This window comes from Schistocerca cancellata, chromosome 1, assembly GCF_023864275.1.
Source record: "Schistocerca cancellata isolate TAMUIC-IGC-003103 chromosome 1, iqSchCanc2.1, whole genome shotgun sequence".
Classification (NCBI taxonomy): Eukaryota; Metazoa; Arthropoda; class Insecta; order Orthoptera; family Acrididae; genus Schistocerca; species Schistocerca cancellata.
Genome location: NC_064626.1, coordinates 1,183,741,346 through 1,183,757,786, shown reverse-complemented (window position 1 = coordinate 1,183,757,786; position 16,441 = coordinate 1,183,741,346). Strand labels below are relative to the sequence as shown.

Here is a 16,441-nt window from a genome sequence, read left to right as displayed (position 1 = left end):
TAGTATATCATAAGCCACACACAGTTTTCGCCTGCGGAATATTTAAGCAATAGGGGGCTGGATAAATAGGCTAGAATTCCTCAGACCTCTTTGAGAAACCGTCAGAAAAACACACCCTAATCAGCCACAGTGCTACAAACCTCAGCCCTCGGTTTCAAAGAATTAACACGTGCGCTTGTTTCGTCGAAATATCGTAGAGTTTCAACTATGGAACTTTGACCTTGCAGCGGAATGAGTGCTATTCAGAAACTCTCTGGCAGATTACAATTGTGTGTCGGACCATGACTGAAACCGGGAACGTAATCTTCCCGCGATATGCTGTTACAGACTGATCTTTCCTGACACGGTGGACGACCATCTACACACATCCAAACATACATACGTAATACTCAAACTACCATACGGTGCAGTGCGGAGAGTACCCTGTACCACTATCAGTCATTCTATTTCCTGTTCCACTCACAAACAGAGCAAGCGAAAACGACTATCTATACTCCTCCGTAGGTGCACTAATTTCCTTTCTCTTATCTTGCCATCGTGGCCCTCACGCGAAATGTGCATTAGGGGCAGGGGAACCGATCTGCAGTCAGTAGCAAATGCCGGTTCTCTAAAGTTTCTCAACAGTGTTTCACGAAAAGAACTTCGTGTTCTCTCTCGACTTCCCATTTGAGTTCACGAAGTATCTCAGCAATATTCCGGTGTTGATCGAATCTACCGGTAACAAATCTAGCAGCGCACCTGTAAATTGCTTTGACGACTTCCTTTAAATCTACCTGTTGTGGATCTGAAACACTCAAGAGTAGGTCGTATTAGCGTTCTACACGCTGTCTCCTTTATTGATGAGATCAGTTTCCTAGAACTTTCCAAATAAACCGAAATCGACCATTCCCCTTCCCTACTATCGACTATACATGCTCGTTCCGTTTCGTATTGATTTGCAATGTTGCGCCTACACATTTAATCGCCGTGACTGTTTCAAGCAGCCTGTATCCACCTACTGTTAGTCAACGACGACAATATGCCGTACATTATAACGCCATTACCAAACATTCGCATATAAATCCTTACCCTATCCGTCAGATCGTTTATGTGTACTGGGTGTATCATAATTAAAAGAGTAAACGCATACGCTTAAAGTACACGATACTAGAAACAAAAAGTCTCAGGAAATATGGCCTCTAAAGAGCGTAACTAAAGAGCTATGAGCATTTCTTCATCTTACATAATGTGAAACAAATCTTCTCTACTGCAAGCTCTCTGCTTTCCATATTTTGAGAGGTGGTATAATGGATCAAAAGAACAAAAAGATATCCAGTAAACGTGGGCTCTAAAATGCGTGTCCTAAGAGCTATGAGCACTTCTTCAACTTCCCTAGTGTGACATACTCTACTGAGCAAGTGCTCATAGCACTTAAGGTATGCACTTTAGGGCATATGTTTATCGGCCATTTTTTTCTTGTTTTGGTCCATAATATCTCCTCACAAAATATGGAAAGCAAAGAGCTTCCAGTAGAAAAGATTTGTATCAGGGTATCGAAAATCGAAGATGAAGAAGTGCTCATAGCTCTACATCTACATCTACATGGATAGTCTGAAAAACACATTTAAGTACCTGGCAGAGGGTTCGTCGAACAACCTACACAATTCTTTATTATTCCAATCTCGCATAGCGCGCGGAAAGAACGAACACCTATATCTTTCTGTACGAGCTCTGATTTCCCTTATTTTATCCTGGTGATCGTTTCTCCCTATGTAGGTCAGTGTCAACACAACATTTTCACACTCGGAGGAGAAATTTGGTGATTGGAATTTCGTGAGAAGATTCCGTCGCAACGAAAAACGACTTTCTTTTAATGATGTCCGGCCCAAATCCTGTATCATTTCTGTGACACTCTCTCCCATGTTTAGCGATAATACAAAACGTGGTGCCCTTCTTTGACCTTTTTCAGTGTACTACTTCGGTCCTATCTGGTAAGGACCCCACACCGCGCAGCAGCATTTTAAAATAGGGCGGACAAGCGTCGTGTACGCAGTCTCCTTAGTAGATCTGTTACAATTTCTAAGTGTTTTCAATAAAACGCAGTCTTTGGTTAGCCTTCCCCACAACATTTTCTTTGTTCTATCTCTTATATCCCACGTTTAATGAAATTTTTCGCTTCAAGTCTCGTGTAGTTCTAACTGTACGCGCTTACGCCATTAATTATGACACACACTCTATAGAGACCAAGAGAGGCCCTATTCCACTTACCTAGGGCTCACCTCATGATACCCTATGTCTCTGATGAACACTCTCCGTCCAGGACAGCGTACCACGTTCCGTTGATTAAGAAATGTTCGATCCACTCAAATATATGGGAACTTATTCCGTATGTTCGGATCTTCTTTAAGAGTCTACAGTGGGACACAGTGTCAAACGCTTCTCCGTAATCTAGGAATATGGAATGTGCCTGTTGACCTTCATCCAAAATTTGTGAGAAAAGAACAAGCTGAGTTTCTCTTGAGAGATCGTTTCTAAACAAGTGCGGGCTTGTCGACAGAAGTCTCTGTGTGCTAAGGGAATGTATTACACTTGAACTCAGAATATCTTCAATAACCGATGTTAATGACAACAGACCGTAATTTTGCGGGTCTGTTGTTTTACCCTTCTTATCTACAGGATGCTTTATTCTAGTCGCTTGTGAATTTGCGCTGGACGAGGGATTAGCGGTAAATACAAGGTAAGTAAGAATACTATCAAAGCACTGAAGCGATCAACGTACTGAGGTTGAGAATGTGTGAAATGTAAACTTAAGCATTTGCTAGAGACTACAACGATATGAATATCTGTGTAAAGGCAATTTTTTAAGACGTCTATGCTGCAGAAAAAATTATTCATTCGTATAAGAAAAATTAACTTTTGCCTATTTTCTGAGACTTTGCAAATTTTGTTGTTCACACACAGAAAAAACAAGTACAGAATTAATGTGCACTGCTGTGACAATCATGAGCAACGATAGTTGTTTGTGTTGTCACGTGTGACACCGTAAATGCCACGATTGCCATTTTAAGACGTCTAAACAGTCTTTGAAAGCGTCCTGATTTTATAATAACTTAAGACACTAATTCCATCTCTATAACAACATGAACGGTCATGATTTCTTTTTAAGTTCTGTAAGAACATTTTATGTTCATTAACTGGGAAAATTATGAAGGAATACGTGTTAATGGAATATATTTGGACCATCTTGGTTTCGTTGAAAACATTATACTCACTGTCGCAAGCGCACATTAACTAAAACCCCAAATGGAAGAACTTAACAGAACAAGTTCGAAAGTGGTCTTGAAATTGTAAAGCGCCAAAAGGTGTACTGGAATATTTCAGACGTGAAGTAATACAGGAGGGAATCTGAACTCTTTAAATAACATTAAAGTAAAAATTAGCTCAAATGGCTCTAAGCACTATGGGACTTAAAATCTGAGGTCGTCAGTCCCCTAGACTTACAACTACTTAAAACTAACTAACCTAAGCACATCAAACACATCCACGCCCGAGGCAGGATTCGAACCTACGACCGTAGCGGCTGCGCAGCTGCGGACTGAAGCGCCTAGGACTACTCGTCCACAGCGGCCGTCCAACATTAAGGCATCGGGATATGATAACACAGCACAAGTTATAAAATATTGTAGAAGACAAACTAAACAGAGAAAACAATGTTTGAAGAAGGAAAGGTACCAAATAACTGGAGAAGAGGATTAATCGCCTTGTTACATACAAAAGTTGACGACACAGATGTAAGCAAGTAGAGTGGATTGAGGATACTTCTAAAGCATACAAATCATTGCTGCAGCATCTGTCACAATTGAGAAAGGCTGGATGCCGACTTAAGAGAATTTCGGGCAGCATTAGGAGAGGCAGACTCAATGTGGAACAAATGAGTAGCTGAAGCGAACATTGCAAGGAGCGACTAAAAGTGCTAGAGAATATTGGTGTACATTCCTATATTTCAAAATGAACTATGACGGTGCAGACTGATTGACCTCACTTAAGGCCATGTCAGAACTTGGAATAGATAAGGAAACACAACAGGGTTTAAAAACATAAAAAAATCTGTAAGTTGTTGCCTTCTTCCTACATACCTACAGTGTCAAATGTGTATTTTAAATCTTGTGGCTGGATGTGACAAGTGGTTGTGCAGTGTAGTGATGTATTTGTGTTGTTCTGAAAGAGGTAATGAGAGACACATTTGAGATTAAGACAGAATTAGACAGTCTTGTTAAACTGTACTAAACGTGGGATGAAATAGGCAGAATCTAAGGTCAAGAGCGGAATAGTCCCACAAGTTGGCTGGAAAATGGATGATCTCAAAATTAAGCGTTTGTCATTTGCAGATGATGAGATGTTTCTGCAGCTCTATCACAAAAACGGAAGTAATGACAAACAATAAGTTTGTACCACCAAAATTATGCACGAAGTATGAAAATATTAGCAAAACTATGCATAAAGTATCAAAATATCAGAAGATTAGAAAAATTTAGCTATCTAGGAGAAGTTATTCAGGTAATGGAGGGAGAAAAGAAGCAATCAGAGCAAGACAGAGAAACAAGGACTTAGCATTTCACGTAACAAAAAATGTTAACAATAAAATGCATTCTGTAGAAACGGAAATATTCATCATTACAATATAGAATTTCTGCCAGATTGCACAAATGCATGAAAAGAACCAATTTTAAGACCAATAAAAATGATAAAGAGAAAAGAAAAAAGATAGGACAGGTTGTGAGGCTGTTCTTTGGAAATAGAGCTGCATTAGATAGATTTGAATTGAGTCGTATAAAGGCGATGTTCCTGAGACATATTGAGCTTCACGTTTATCTGCGATAATGATGTAAGCCAAAGCAATTAATTATAATTTAAATTAAGATGTAACAGATATGTACATAATCGTATCGACAAAATTAGAGATGAAATTAGGAAACGAAGACTAACGTTCTATGGACACGCAGACAGAATTAGTGCAAGCAGATTGAAAAGAAAAATCGTATAGCATTTTGAAATGTTAAAAGGAAAACCCAACAGACATAGGAAAATCCATCAAGATGTATAAGAAATTGGTATAAATAAGCAAGAAACTAAAGACAGGACGCAATATAGAATGGGAATTTGGTGTGTACTAATCTGCTCTTTACTTCCTCCTTGCTTCTTCGATCATGAATTGCATTGCTCCTAACGTAGCAGAATTCGTTGTCGTCGTCTACCTCGTGGTCCGCAATTCTGATGTTAAGTTTATCGCTACACACAGTTTTGATTCTCCCCATTACTGTGGTCTTTCTGCCGGTTACTCTCAATCCATATTCTGTAGTTATTAGATAATTCGTTACACTCAACATATTCTGAAAGACGTAACAGTTCCTTTTTAAGATCAAGACCTGCTCTTATACTTTTTAAAACACGTCTCAAAGGCATCCTCGGATGATAGAGGAGGATCATGACTGTCCGAATAGTGATGCAGCGCACGGGAGTGCCTTGTCAAAAATATTAAAAAAATATCTCTAGATTTGATAGATTTTCTTCTGTCTTTAATGTCCCAGTGTATCTGTTACAGGGTCTCCATGGCGCGACAAAATTTCGCTGGCCATCTTGGAGCTGCAGGAGAAGGGTGAGATTCAGATCCTGTACGACAAATGGTGGAAGAACCCGGGAGACACGTGCACTCGCACCGAGAAGGGGAAGGAGTCCAAAGCGAACGCACTTGGTGTCGACAACATAGGTACGTCCTCCCGTTCCAGGAAAAATCTTTTAAAAATCTAACTTTTAATACTGCAACACATTTATAAAAAAAATTATAAAGGTGATAGTGCAAACCAAAGGGTTTTTGGAATGTTGTATGCTTGTGCGCTAAGAAGCAGAATTGAAAAAAAAAGACATCGAAAGGCTTGAGACTTTTTCCTATGTTCACTTCACCAGTGTCAGGAACTATTTTCAGTGTCACTTATCGTTAAAGTAATGATTCCTTAAGCAGTTTACGCCAATAAAAGCGCACTCCCCACTGCACAAAGCTAGGTAATTAGGGGTTTCATTTACAATAAATCGGTCCCCATTGTAATTCACAAATTTTCTTGTTCACTCAGTGAAAGTTAGGCACTAACGTTTATTCCGCCTGTGTCTTTGTGTATGTATGGATGTGTGTGTGTGTGTGTGTGTTTGTGTGTGTGTGTGTGTGTGTGTGTGTGAGAGAGAGAGAGAGAGAGAGAGAGAGAGAGAGAGAGAGGGAGGGAGGGAGGGAGAGAGAGCGATTGATGTGTCAGAGAGATAGCTGGAGAGAAAAATATGGTTCAAATGGCTCTGAGCACTATGGGACTTAACTACTGAGGTCATCAGTCCCCTAGAACTTAGAACTACTTAAACCTAACTAATCTAAGGACATCACACACATCCATGCCCCAGGCAGGATTCGAACCTGCGACTGTAGCGGTCACGCGGCTCCAAACTGACGCGCTTAGAACCGCACGGCCACACCGGCCGGCAATAGCTGGAGAGAAAATTTGCTTTATTTAGTAAAATCGGTAAGTACATGCGAGTAGAATTAAAACCCAAGAAACACGATAACAGTCTAGAGGGATATGTATGTAATGTACAGACAATTTGAACCTAAAATTCGAAAAACTCTCAGACGAACTACAGTACTGTCTTGGAGTCGTACATCGATCGTATTTCGACTACCTGCCTTGACTGGGTACGATATGTCGCATCCTTAACATGTACCGGATATAACCGAAAAGAAATCTGAGGACGTGTTATATGACGATCAGTTTGTCTTTAGGAAAGGTAAAGGCACCAGAGAGTCAACTCTGACGTTCCGGTTGATAGTGGAAGCAAGACTAAAGAAAAATCGAGACACTTTCATAGAGTTTGTCGACCGGGAGAAAGTGTTTGACAATATGAAACGGTGAAAGACGTCCGGAATTCTGATGATATTTTTTATAAGTACAGAACTCTGTGTGGCACTTGGTCACACTCTTATGAAGAGTGGTTCGCGCAATGTGTGTAAACCTGTGCACGCCGCGCTGAGGCGCTCAGTCTTTGCTTGGCAGCCGTTGAGAATGGAGCTTCCGTTGGATGTTACCGCCAAGTGCGAAATGCGCGCAGTTATTCGGTTTTTGAACGCAAAGGGCACTGCGCCGATTTAAATCCATCGCCAATTGACGGAATTGTATGGTGAGTCGTACATGGATGTCAAAAATGTTCGTAAGTGGTGTGGAGAGTTTGCAGCTGGTCGGACCTAAATTCACGACGAACGAAGGAGCGGGAGACCATCAATTTCTGAGGAGACAGTGTTGAAGGTTGAGCAAACCATGTGTGAAGATCGGCGGATCACCCTGAATGATCTCTGCACGTTGGTTCCTGAGGTTTCCCGAAGCACCGTTCACAGAATTTTAACGGAAACATTGAACTACAGGAAGGTGTGCGCAAGATGGGTGCCACACATGCTGACTGAGGACCACATGCGACAACGAGTTGATGCTTCCCGCGCATTTCTTCATCGCCTTGCAGCCGAACAGGACAACTTTCTGGACTCAATTGTCACGCGTTACGAAACCCGAGCATACCACTTTACACCTGAAACCAAGCAACAATCACGCCAGTGGCGGCATCCTTCCTCGCCAAAGCCGCGGAGTTGGCGGTGAGCTGGTATGACATGGGCATACAAAAACTGGCACAGCGTTTACGAAAATGCATCTACAGAAATGGTGATTATGTCGAAAAATAGCTAAATGTTCAAGCTGTAAACTGATGTAAACCATTGTAGTAATAAACAGGTCTGTGTACTTATAACAAATAGGAGACCTTATTACGGTATATTGATAATTTTTACTTATGGACCGTCTGACAACAACTGAATATAACACGCGTTTCGCCTTTATTTTCTGCAAGGCATCATCAGTGGCAGGTTGCGTGGACAACTTCTTACATATTACGCCCCTGTTGCATTTTTGGTGTTGTTCTTCTTCTTATGAACGCCAATTTGCGGTTTTGTCCAAATTCAACAGCACTATGCACTGAACGCTTGTTTTGATTATGGCACTAAAACTGTGTTTTATTCAGTTGCTGTCAGACGGTCCATAAGTAAAAATTATCAATATACCGTAATATTACACGCAACTGAGGAAGACAGGACTATAAAAGTTGAAGAGGAGACCTTACTTTTGGGATTACTCTCGTACAACATCTACAAGAGCAAAAAGGGAGAGACGGGTAATGCAGAACACGCACCGGAGCCAAAAAGGAATAATAAAAGTGGAAGACCAAGAACAAAGTGCTCGGATTGAAGAGGGTGTAAGACAGGGATGTAAATTTTGTCCCTTACTGTTCTGTCTATACATCTGCTATTCTTAGTGGAAGAAGATTTACACGATCAGCTGAAGGGAATGAAGACCCAGAATAAGGACCCAAAATACATCGAAGAAGACAAAAGCAATGAGAAGTAGCAGGAATGAGAACAGCGAGAAACTTAACATCAGGCCAGATCGTCACGAATGGACGAAGTTATGGAATTCCGCTAACTTGCCAGCAATATTTCAATGGCGGACGGAGCAAGGAGGACATCAAAAGCAGACTGGTACTGGCAGAAAGGACGTTCCTGGTAAAGAGATGTCAACTAGTGTCAAACATAGGGATAAATTTGAGGAAGAAATTTCTGAAAGTGTACGTTTGGAACACAGCATTGTATGGTAATGAAACACAGACTATGTGAAAACCAGAACAGAAGCGAATTGAAGCATTTGAGATGGGGTGCAGCATACGAATGTTGAAAATTAAGTGGACTTCTAAGATAAGGAATGAGAAGGTTCTGCGCGGGATCGGAAGATGAAAGAAATATGTGGAAAACACAGACAGGAAGGAGGGACACGATGGTAGGATATCTGTTAAGACATCAGGGAATAACTTGCTGAAGGGAGCGAAAACTGCAGAGGAAGGCAGAGATTGGAATAAAAAAGTGGTTCAAATGGCTCTGTGCACTATGGGACTTAACATCTGAGGTCATCAGTCCAGAAATCTAACTAACCTAGGGACATCACACACATCCAAGCCCGAGGCAGGATTCGAACCTGCGACCGTAGCGGTCGCGCGGTTCCAGGCTGTAGCGCCTAGAACCGCTCGGCCACAAAGGCCGTGTAGAGATTGTAATACATCCAGCAAGTAATTGAGGACGTATGTTGCTCAAGTGCTACTCTGAGATGAAGATGTTGTCACGGGAGAGGAAACATGACTGATGACTCGAAAAAAAAAGGAAAGAAAAGACGCGAAGCCCGCATACACTCTTGGATTATTATCCGTGAAGCCCGTTGACTCTGTCGGGTATTCACCTTCCAGTGGTCTAGTTGGAGTTTACTAGCGATTCTCTACTTCTACAATTACATTAATGCTATGGAATCACCTTACAGCACATGGTGGGTGGTAACTCAGGTACGACGATCATTTCCGTGCGATAGACGAGCAACTGTCGGTAATTCTCCGTATGAGGTTTAATATATTTGACGTTCGCGTCGTGGTCATATCGCGAGATACCTCTGGAAGAAATTAATATATTGACTACACCCTCTTTAAGCATACGATCTCGGTAATTCAACAGGAAACCTCCCTGTGATGCACGACAGCTCTCTTCCTGCGTTTACTACTGCAGTTGGAAGGGCGCCTCCATAACATATGGCGCTTGATAAACGATCCCCTGGTCAATTGTTCCGCTCTTCGGTACATCTTCTTTGCGTCTTCTATTAATCTAATAGGTAACGATGCCGTACTGGTAAGTATCACAGAGGAAACAGTCTTACAAGTGTCTCTTATTTCACATTTTCCGTTGGTGATTGCCTTCGCTTAAGATTTTACTAATGAATTCTGACATCTGTTTAAATATAAAATAGTGGTCTCCACGAAACGAAAAATCATAGTATCTTATGAATATACACTGACCACATACCTAATAGTCGGTATGTCCACCCTTGGCACGGAGAACTGTGGCGACGCGTCGTGGCATGGAAGCAGAGAGGCCTTGGTAGGTTTCTGGAGTGAGCTGGCGCAACATCTGCGCACACAAGTCACTAATTCCCCTAATTCGGGGATGGGGGGGGGGGGGGGGAGCGTACAATCAATCTAGTTCAGATCTGTCGAGCTGGGGGGTGTGCCAAAAAATCAATTGGAGCTCGCCACTGTGTTCCTCCAACTTGGCCTTGTGACATGGCGTACTACCTTCATGAAAAATGCTATTGCCGTCGTGAAACATGATCGTCATGAAGGGGTGTATGTTGTCTTCAACCCACGTACGATACTCACAGGTCGTGATGGCCCCTTCACGAGCTCCACTGGACACGTAGATGCCCACGTGAATGTTCCCCAGAGCATAATCGAGCTACCGCCAGCTTGTCTCCGTCACGTAGTATAGGCGTCTGGAAGACGACGGATTCGCTCCCTCCCATCGGCATGATGAAGAAGGTGTCGGGATACGTCAGACCATACAACGCTCGGCCACTGCACCAACATCCAGCGCCGGTGGTCAAGTCCCCACTTCAGTCGTAGTTGCCTATGTCAAGGTATTAACGTCGGCACTTGCGTGGATGATCACTATATGTTCAGACACACTTGTAGTCTGCCCAGCATTAAAGTCTGATATTAGTTCTGATATTAGTTTTGTCACAGTTCGCGGCATGTCCTGTTTTAACAGTCTGCCCACCCCACGACGTCCGACATCTATAATGAGGGGTGGCCGCCAAACCCCAAGACATTTGGACGTCGTTTCACCGTGGTTTCACCACGTGTTGAAGACACTCACCACTGCACTCCTCGGACGCCCGTCAAGATGTGCGGTTTCCGAAAAGGCTCCGGGTCATACAATCTGCCCTCGGTGAAACTCAGATAGATCGCGCGCCTTCACTATTCTACAGACGGACAGCACGCTCACTGATACTACACGCGCCATGTCGGTCAGTCCTCGCCAGGTGAGGCTTCTATCACGTGGGCGGGTTTATATCGACAATTGGTCGGTGGTCATAAAGTTCTGGCTGATTAGTGTAATATCAGCTAGTAACAACTGGAATTGGTAAACTCATACAAATACCTGGGTATAACACATAGTAGGGTCATGAAGTGGGTCACATAGCCTCAGTCGTTGGTAAAGCAGGTAGCAGAACTCGGTTTATTGGTAGAAGGCTACGGAAACGCAATCTGTCTACAAAAGAGATTGCTTGCAAATCATTCGTGCAACCAATCTAAGAATATTGGTCAGGTGTGTGAGACTCACATCAGATCGGACTAACAGCGGCTGCTGAACATATACAGAGAATGGCAGCTAAAAGGATCATATGTTTCTTTGGACCTCGGGAGAGTGTCACAGAGATATCTAAAGAACAGAACTGGAAGACGTTTCCAAAGAAAGGAAGCACTCGCGGTCGATGGATAATGTCTTTAACTAATAATCGAAACATTCACGGTCCCAGGTTTGAACCCCGTCACTGCTTAAAGTTTGAATAAAAATTATCAGCAATAGCGGCTAAAGGCTTTAGGTCCACAAGCCATCTTCGATATGCCAACAACCTTGTCGAAGAAGGAGCCGGAGCTGACAGAGGTTCACAACACTCTATTGCCCTTGGTTTGGGAAACTGCTCCTGAAAGGCATGAACTCAACAATAATCCACCATATGATGGTGTAGAAGCCAATGGAAACGACTGTATTAAAGGCACATAATGTGTATCCACAGGGGTTGTCTCCTGTAACTGAAAAAATGTCATGATAGTTTCTCCAGTGGCAAAAGATTCCGGACTAGTCCCCCATTCGGATCTGAGAGAGCAGACGGCAAAGGGGGTGGAGTCCATGAGAAAAAGATTGAATAACCAACAGAAAGGTCACATTCTTTGCGTGGGGGCATGGAACGTCAGAAGTTTGAACATGGTAAGGAAGCTAGAAGATCTGGAAAGGTCAATGATAAGCCTAAATATAGATACACTTCGGGCCAGTGAAGCGCAGTGTAATGCAGAGAAGGATTTCTGGTCAGGCAGGTATAGGGTAATATCAACAGCAGCAGAAAATATTGTAGTGAAATAAGTACTCGTTATAAACAGGAAGGTAGGACAGAGAGTGAGTTACAGTGATAGGGTTGTTCTCATCAGAAACTACAGCAAACGAATACCGACAAAAATAGTTCAGGTACGCATACTGACGTCAAAAACCGAGAATGAAGAGCTACAAAAAGTATATGACGATAGTGAACTGATGGTTCAGTGCGCAGAGGGAGATGAGAATCTAATAGTCTCGGGAGACTGGAATGCGGCAATGGGGGAAGGAGTAGAAGAACGGGTTACACGATAATGCGGGTCTGATACTAGGAACGAGGGAGGAGAAAGGCTACTGAGTTATGCAATAAATATCATGTGTAGCGAATAATCTGTTCAAAAATCTCAAGAAGAGGAGGTACATTGAGAAAAGGCCGGGCGATACGGGAAGATTCCAGTTACATTACGTCATAGAGTGGCAGGGATTCCGCTGCCAGATACTGGAATGTGAGGCGCAGATATAGACTCAGAATACAATTTAGTAATGATGAAGAGTAGGCTGAAGTTTAACGGACCAGTCAGAAAGAATTAACGAGCAAGGAAGTGGGGTACGACGGTACTAAGCAATGAAGAGGTACGTCTGAAGTTCTCTGTGGCTATAGATACTAAGATAATGAATATCTCATTAGGCAGTTCAGCTGAAGACGAATAGACATCTCTAAAGAGGGTAATCACAGATATTGGAATGAAAAAAGCAGGTACAAGGATGGTAACTGAGAAGAAACTATGACTAGTAGATGAAATACTTCAGTTGATCGGCGAAAGAAGGAAGTACAAAGTGTTGAGGGATATCCACCAACAATTCGCTTAGGAATGAAAAAATAGCAAGTACAAGGAAGCCAAGGCGAAATGGCCGCATTAAAAATATGAAGAAATCGAAAAAGAAATGATTGTGGAAAGGCGTCACTCAGCATCTCTATAGAAAAGTCCAAACGCCCGTCGGTGAAATTAAAAGCAAGGGTGGAAACATAAAGAGTGCAATATAAATTGCAGAGAATAGAAAGGTCAAGTGGAAAGAATACATTAAAGGACTTGACTGATGACGAGACAGAATAAGAAATGGGAGCCGACAGGGAAGAGATACGGACTCCAGCCATAGAATCAGAATTTAAAAGCTCTTTGGAAGACTTAAGACCAAATAAGGCTGAAGGGATGGACAAAATTCCATCAGAATGTCTAAAATCTTTGATGTAATTGGCAACAAAAAGACTGTTCACGTTGGTGGGTAGAATGTGTGAGACTGGCGACATATCGTCAAACTTTCGGAAAACATCATACTTGGAATTCCGAAGATAGTACCAATTTTACTAACAAGAATAATGCACAGAAGATTGGAAAATAAACTTGAGTATGTTAGATGACGATCAATTTGGCTTTACGGAACGTAAAGTCACCAGAAAGGAAGTTATGACGTTGTAGTTGATAACTGAAGGAACACTGAACAGAAATAATAGTCGTGGATAATAATTCGACATGTTTTTTTTGTTTACAACGTCAAATTATTATCCACGACTATGTGGAGAAGCTATTGAAATTTACAAGCATCAGAATAATTTTAATGGGAAAGAGGAGGCAATGAAACTTAACGACATATGGACAGTAGCTCTGCAGAATCGCTAGACAGTTTTATCTTTGACAAGACGACAATCGATAGTTAAGTTTTATCTCTGACAAGGATTATCTCTGTTCATCACGTGTTGTTACTTTGACCACATCCCCTTTCCTACAGTATTTATGTCGCTTTCGGACGTCCGACCATTCAATCGGCAAGACTCAGTGGAGGAGTGCTTCTCAGGATACCCAGCGCGGTACTGCACGAAACGTCAGAAACAGAATATCTACTTCTACATCTACATCATACACCGCAAGCCGCCTAATGGCGTGTGGCGGAGGGTACTTTCGGTACCTATCTGATCCCACCAAACCTGTTCCACTCGTGAATAGTGCGTGAGAAGAATGATTGTCGGTAAACCTCTGTATTGGCTCTAATTTCTCGAATTTTCTCCTCGTGGTCAATACGCGAGATGTATGTTGGGGGAAGTAATATGTTGTCTGACTCCTCCTAAAAAGTGCTGTCCAGAAATTTCAATAGTAAATCTCTCCGTGATGCATAACCCGTCTCTTGTAACGTCTGCCAGTGGAGTTTGTTTGGCATCTCCGTAACGCTCTCTCGCCAGTTAAACGATCCCGTAACGAAACGTCCGCAGCTCGTGGTCGTGCGGTACCGTTCTCGCTTCCCGCGCCCGGGTTCCCGGGTTCGATTCCCGGTGGGGTCAGGGATTTTCTCTGCCTCGTAATGACTGGGTGTTGTGTGATGTCCTTAGGTTAGGTAGGTTTACGTAGTTCTAAGTTCTAGGGGACTGATGACCGTAGATGTTAAGTCCCATAGTGCTCAGAGCCATTTGAACCATTTCGTAACGAAACGCGCCACTGTTCGTTGGATCTTCTCTATTTCCTCTATCAGTCCTACCTGACAGGGATACCAGATAGATGAACAGTACTCAAGAATCGGTCGACCAAGCGCCTTATAAGCCTGTTCTTTCGTGAATGAGTTACATTTCCATAAGATTCTTCCGACGAATCTGATTCTGGTGCCTGCTTTTCCTACTATCTGTTTCATATGGTAATTCCACTTAAGGAAGCTCTGGGTAGTTACACCTGGATATTTCGCGGCACACGCTATCTCCAGCTGTTTCTCATGAATAGTGTAGCTGTACAGTATTGGATTTCTTTTCCTATGTAGGCGCAATATGTTACATTATTTACATTCAGGGTGAACTGCCAGAGAATGCACCATTCATCCATTCTCTGCAGATCCTTCTGCAAATTCTTATAACCTTTTGGCGTTGCTACTTTGGTATAGACAACTGCACCACCTGCGAATAGCGTTAAAGAGCATCCGACGCTTTCCGCTCGATCATTTATATATATTGTAAACAGCAACGGTCATATCACACTTCACTGTGGTACTCCGTATATTACCTCTACATCTGTCGATTTAGTTTCGTTAAGAGCGACGTGTTGAGTTCTGTCTGCAAAGTCTTGAATCCAATCGCAAGTCTGCTGCGATACTTATTTTTTTCATTAAACGGCAATGCAGGACGGTGTAAAATATCTTACTGAAATCAGGGAACACGGCATCAACCTGTGCGCCGTTGTCCACTGCGCTTTGGATCTCATGGAGGAACAGAGCGAGCTGCGTTTCGCCGGATCTCTGTTTGCGGAATCCACGTTGATTATTTTAGAGCATATGTTCGTTTTCCAAGAACTTCATAATTCTTGAGCATAAAACATGTTCCATAATTCTACAACAGATTGACGTCAACGATAGACGTCTATAATTGTGTGGATCTGTCTTACGGCCCTTCATAAAAACGGGAATGACCCGCGCTTTTTTGTCAGTCGTTAGGTACCTCTAGTTGCTCAAACGATCTACGATGAATTACTGCTAGAAGGCGAGCAAGTTCTTTCGCATAATCCTTATAGAATCTTATAGGTATGTCATCTGGTCCCGAAGCCTTTCCATTACTAAGCGATTGTAGCTGCTTTTCAATTCCGCAATCGGTTATCTCAGTATCTGCCATTTCTATGTTCCTACAACGATTGAAAGGAGGGACAGTGTTACGATCTTCCGAGGTGAAACAACTTCGGAAGACCGAAATCTTCGGCGCTCTTTCTGTTATCTCCAGTTTCGATGCCGATGTGGTCGCTGAGAGAATGAATAGATGATATTGAGCCACTTGCTGATTTTACATAAGACCAAAAACTCTTAGGGTTTTTATCTCAGGTCGGTTGACAATGTCTTACTGTACTTTCGGAATCATTGAACGCTTTTCTTATTGCTCTCCTTACGCTGATTTTCGCTTCGTTCAGCTCTCGTTTGTCAGCTAGGTTTTTACTCCTTGAATCGGAGATAAAGTGCTCTTTGATTACATAGCGCTTTTCTAACACGGCTATTAAATCATGGTGGGTCTTTCCAATCCCTTAAAACCTTATTCGGAGCATATTGAACTATGTCTTTGAATCTTTTCCCTCCACATCTTCGTCCACGTCGCAGTATATTTTATACTGACTGCTGAGATATTATGAAATTTGTATCCTGTCACCCTTCCTGAGCAAGTACACCTTACTACCTTTCTTAAAATTCCTTGTAGGACCCGTCGTCGTAGACGCTGTCAGAGCCTTATGGTCACTGATACCTTCCTCTACGTTAACTGATTCGGTAAGGTCAGGTCTGTTTGTTGCCAGGAGGTCTGAGACGTTACCTTCACGAGTTGGTTCTCTAACTACGTAAGTTGGAACTTAAATAGTGGCAACACTGCTATGGATACACCATGGAATGGAATCTACTATTGTCGCT

The 16,441-nt window shown here is 42.5% G+C and overlaps 1 protein-coding gene across 1 annotated transcript in view; it reads left to right on the top strand.

Annotated features, from left to right (window-relative positions):
* LOC126141067 (glutamate receptor ionotropic, kainate 2) overlaps nucleotides 1-16,441 on the top strand; it is a 766,326-nt gene that overhangs the window by 731,249 nt on the left and 18,636 nt on the right. The window contains exon 18 of the mRNA XM_049915243.1: nucleotides 5,582-5,746. Coding sequence (XP_049771200.1) covers nucleotides 5,582-5,746 — 165 coding nt within the window. The remainder of the gene's footprint in view (nucleotides 1-5,581; nucleotides 5,747-16,441) is intronic.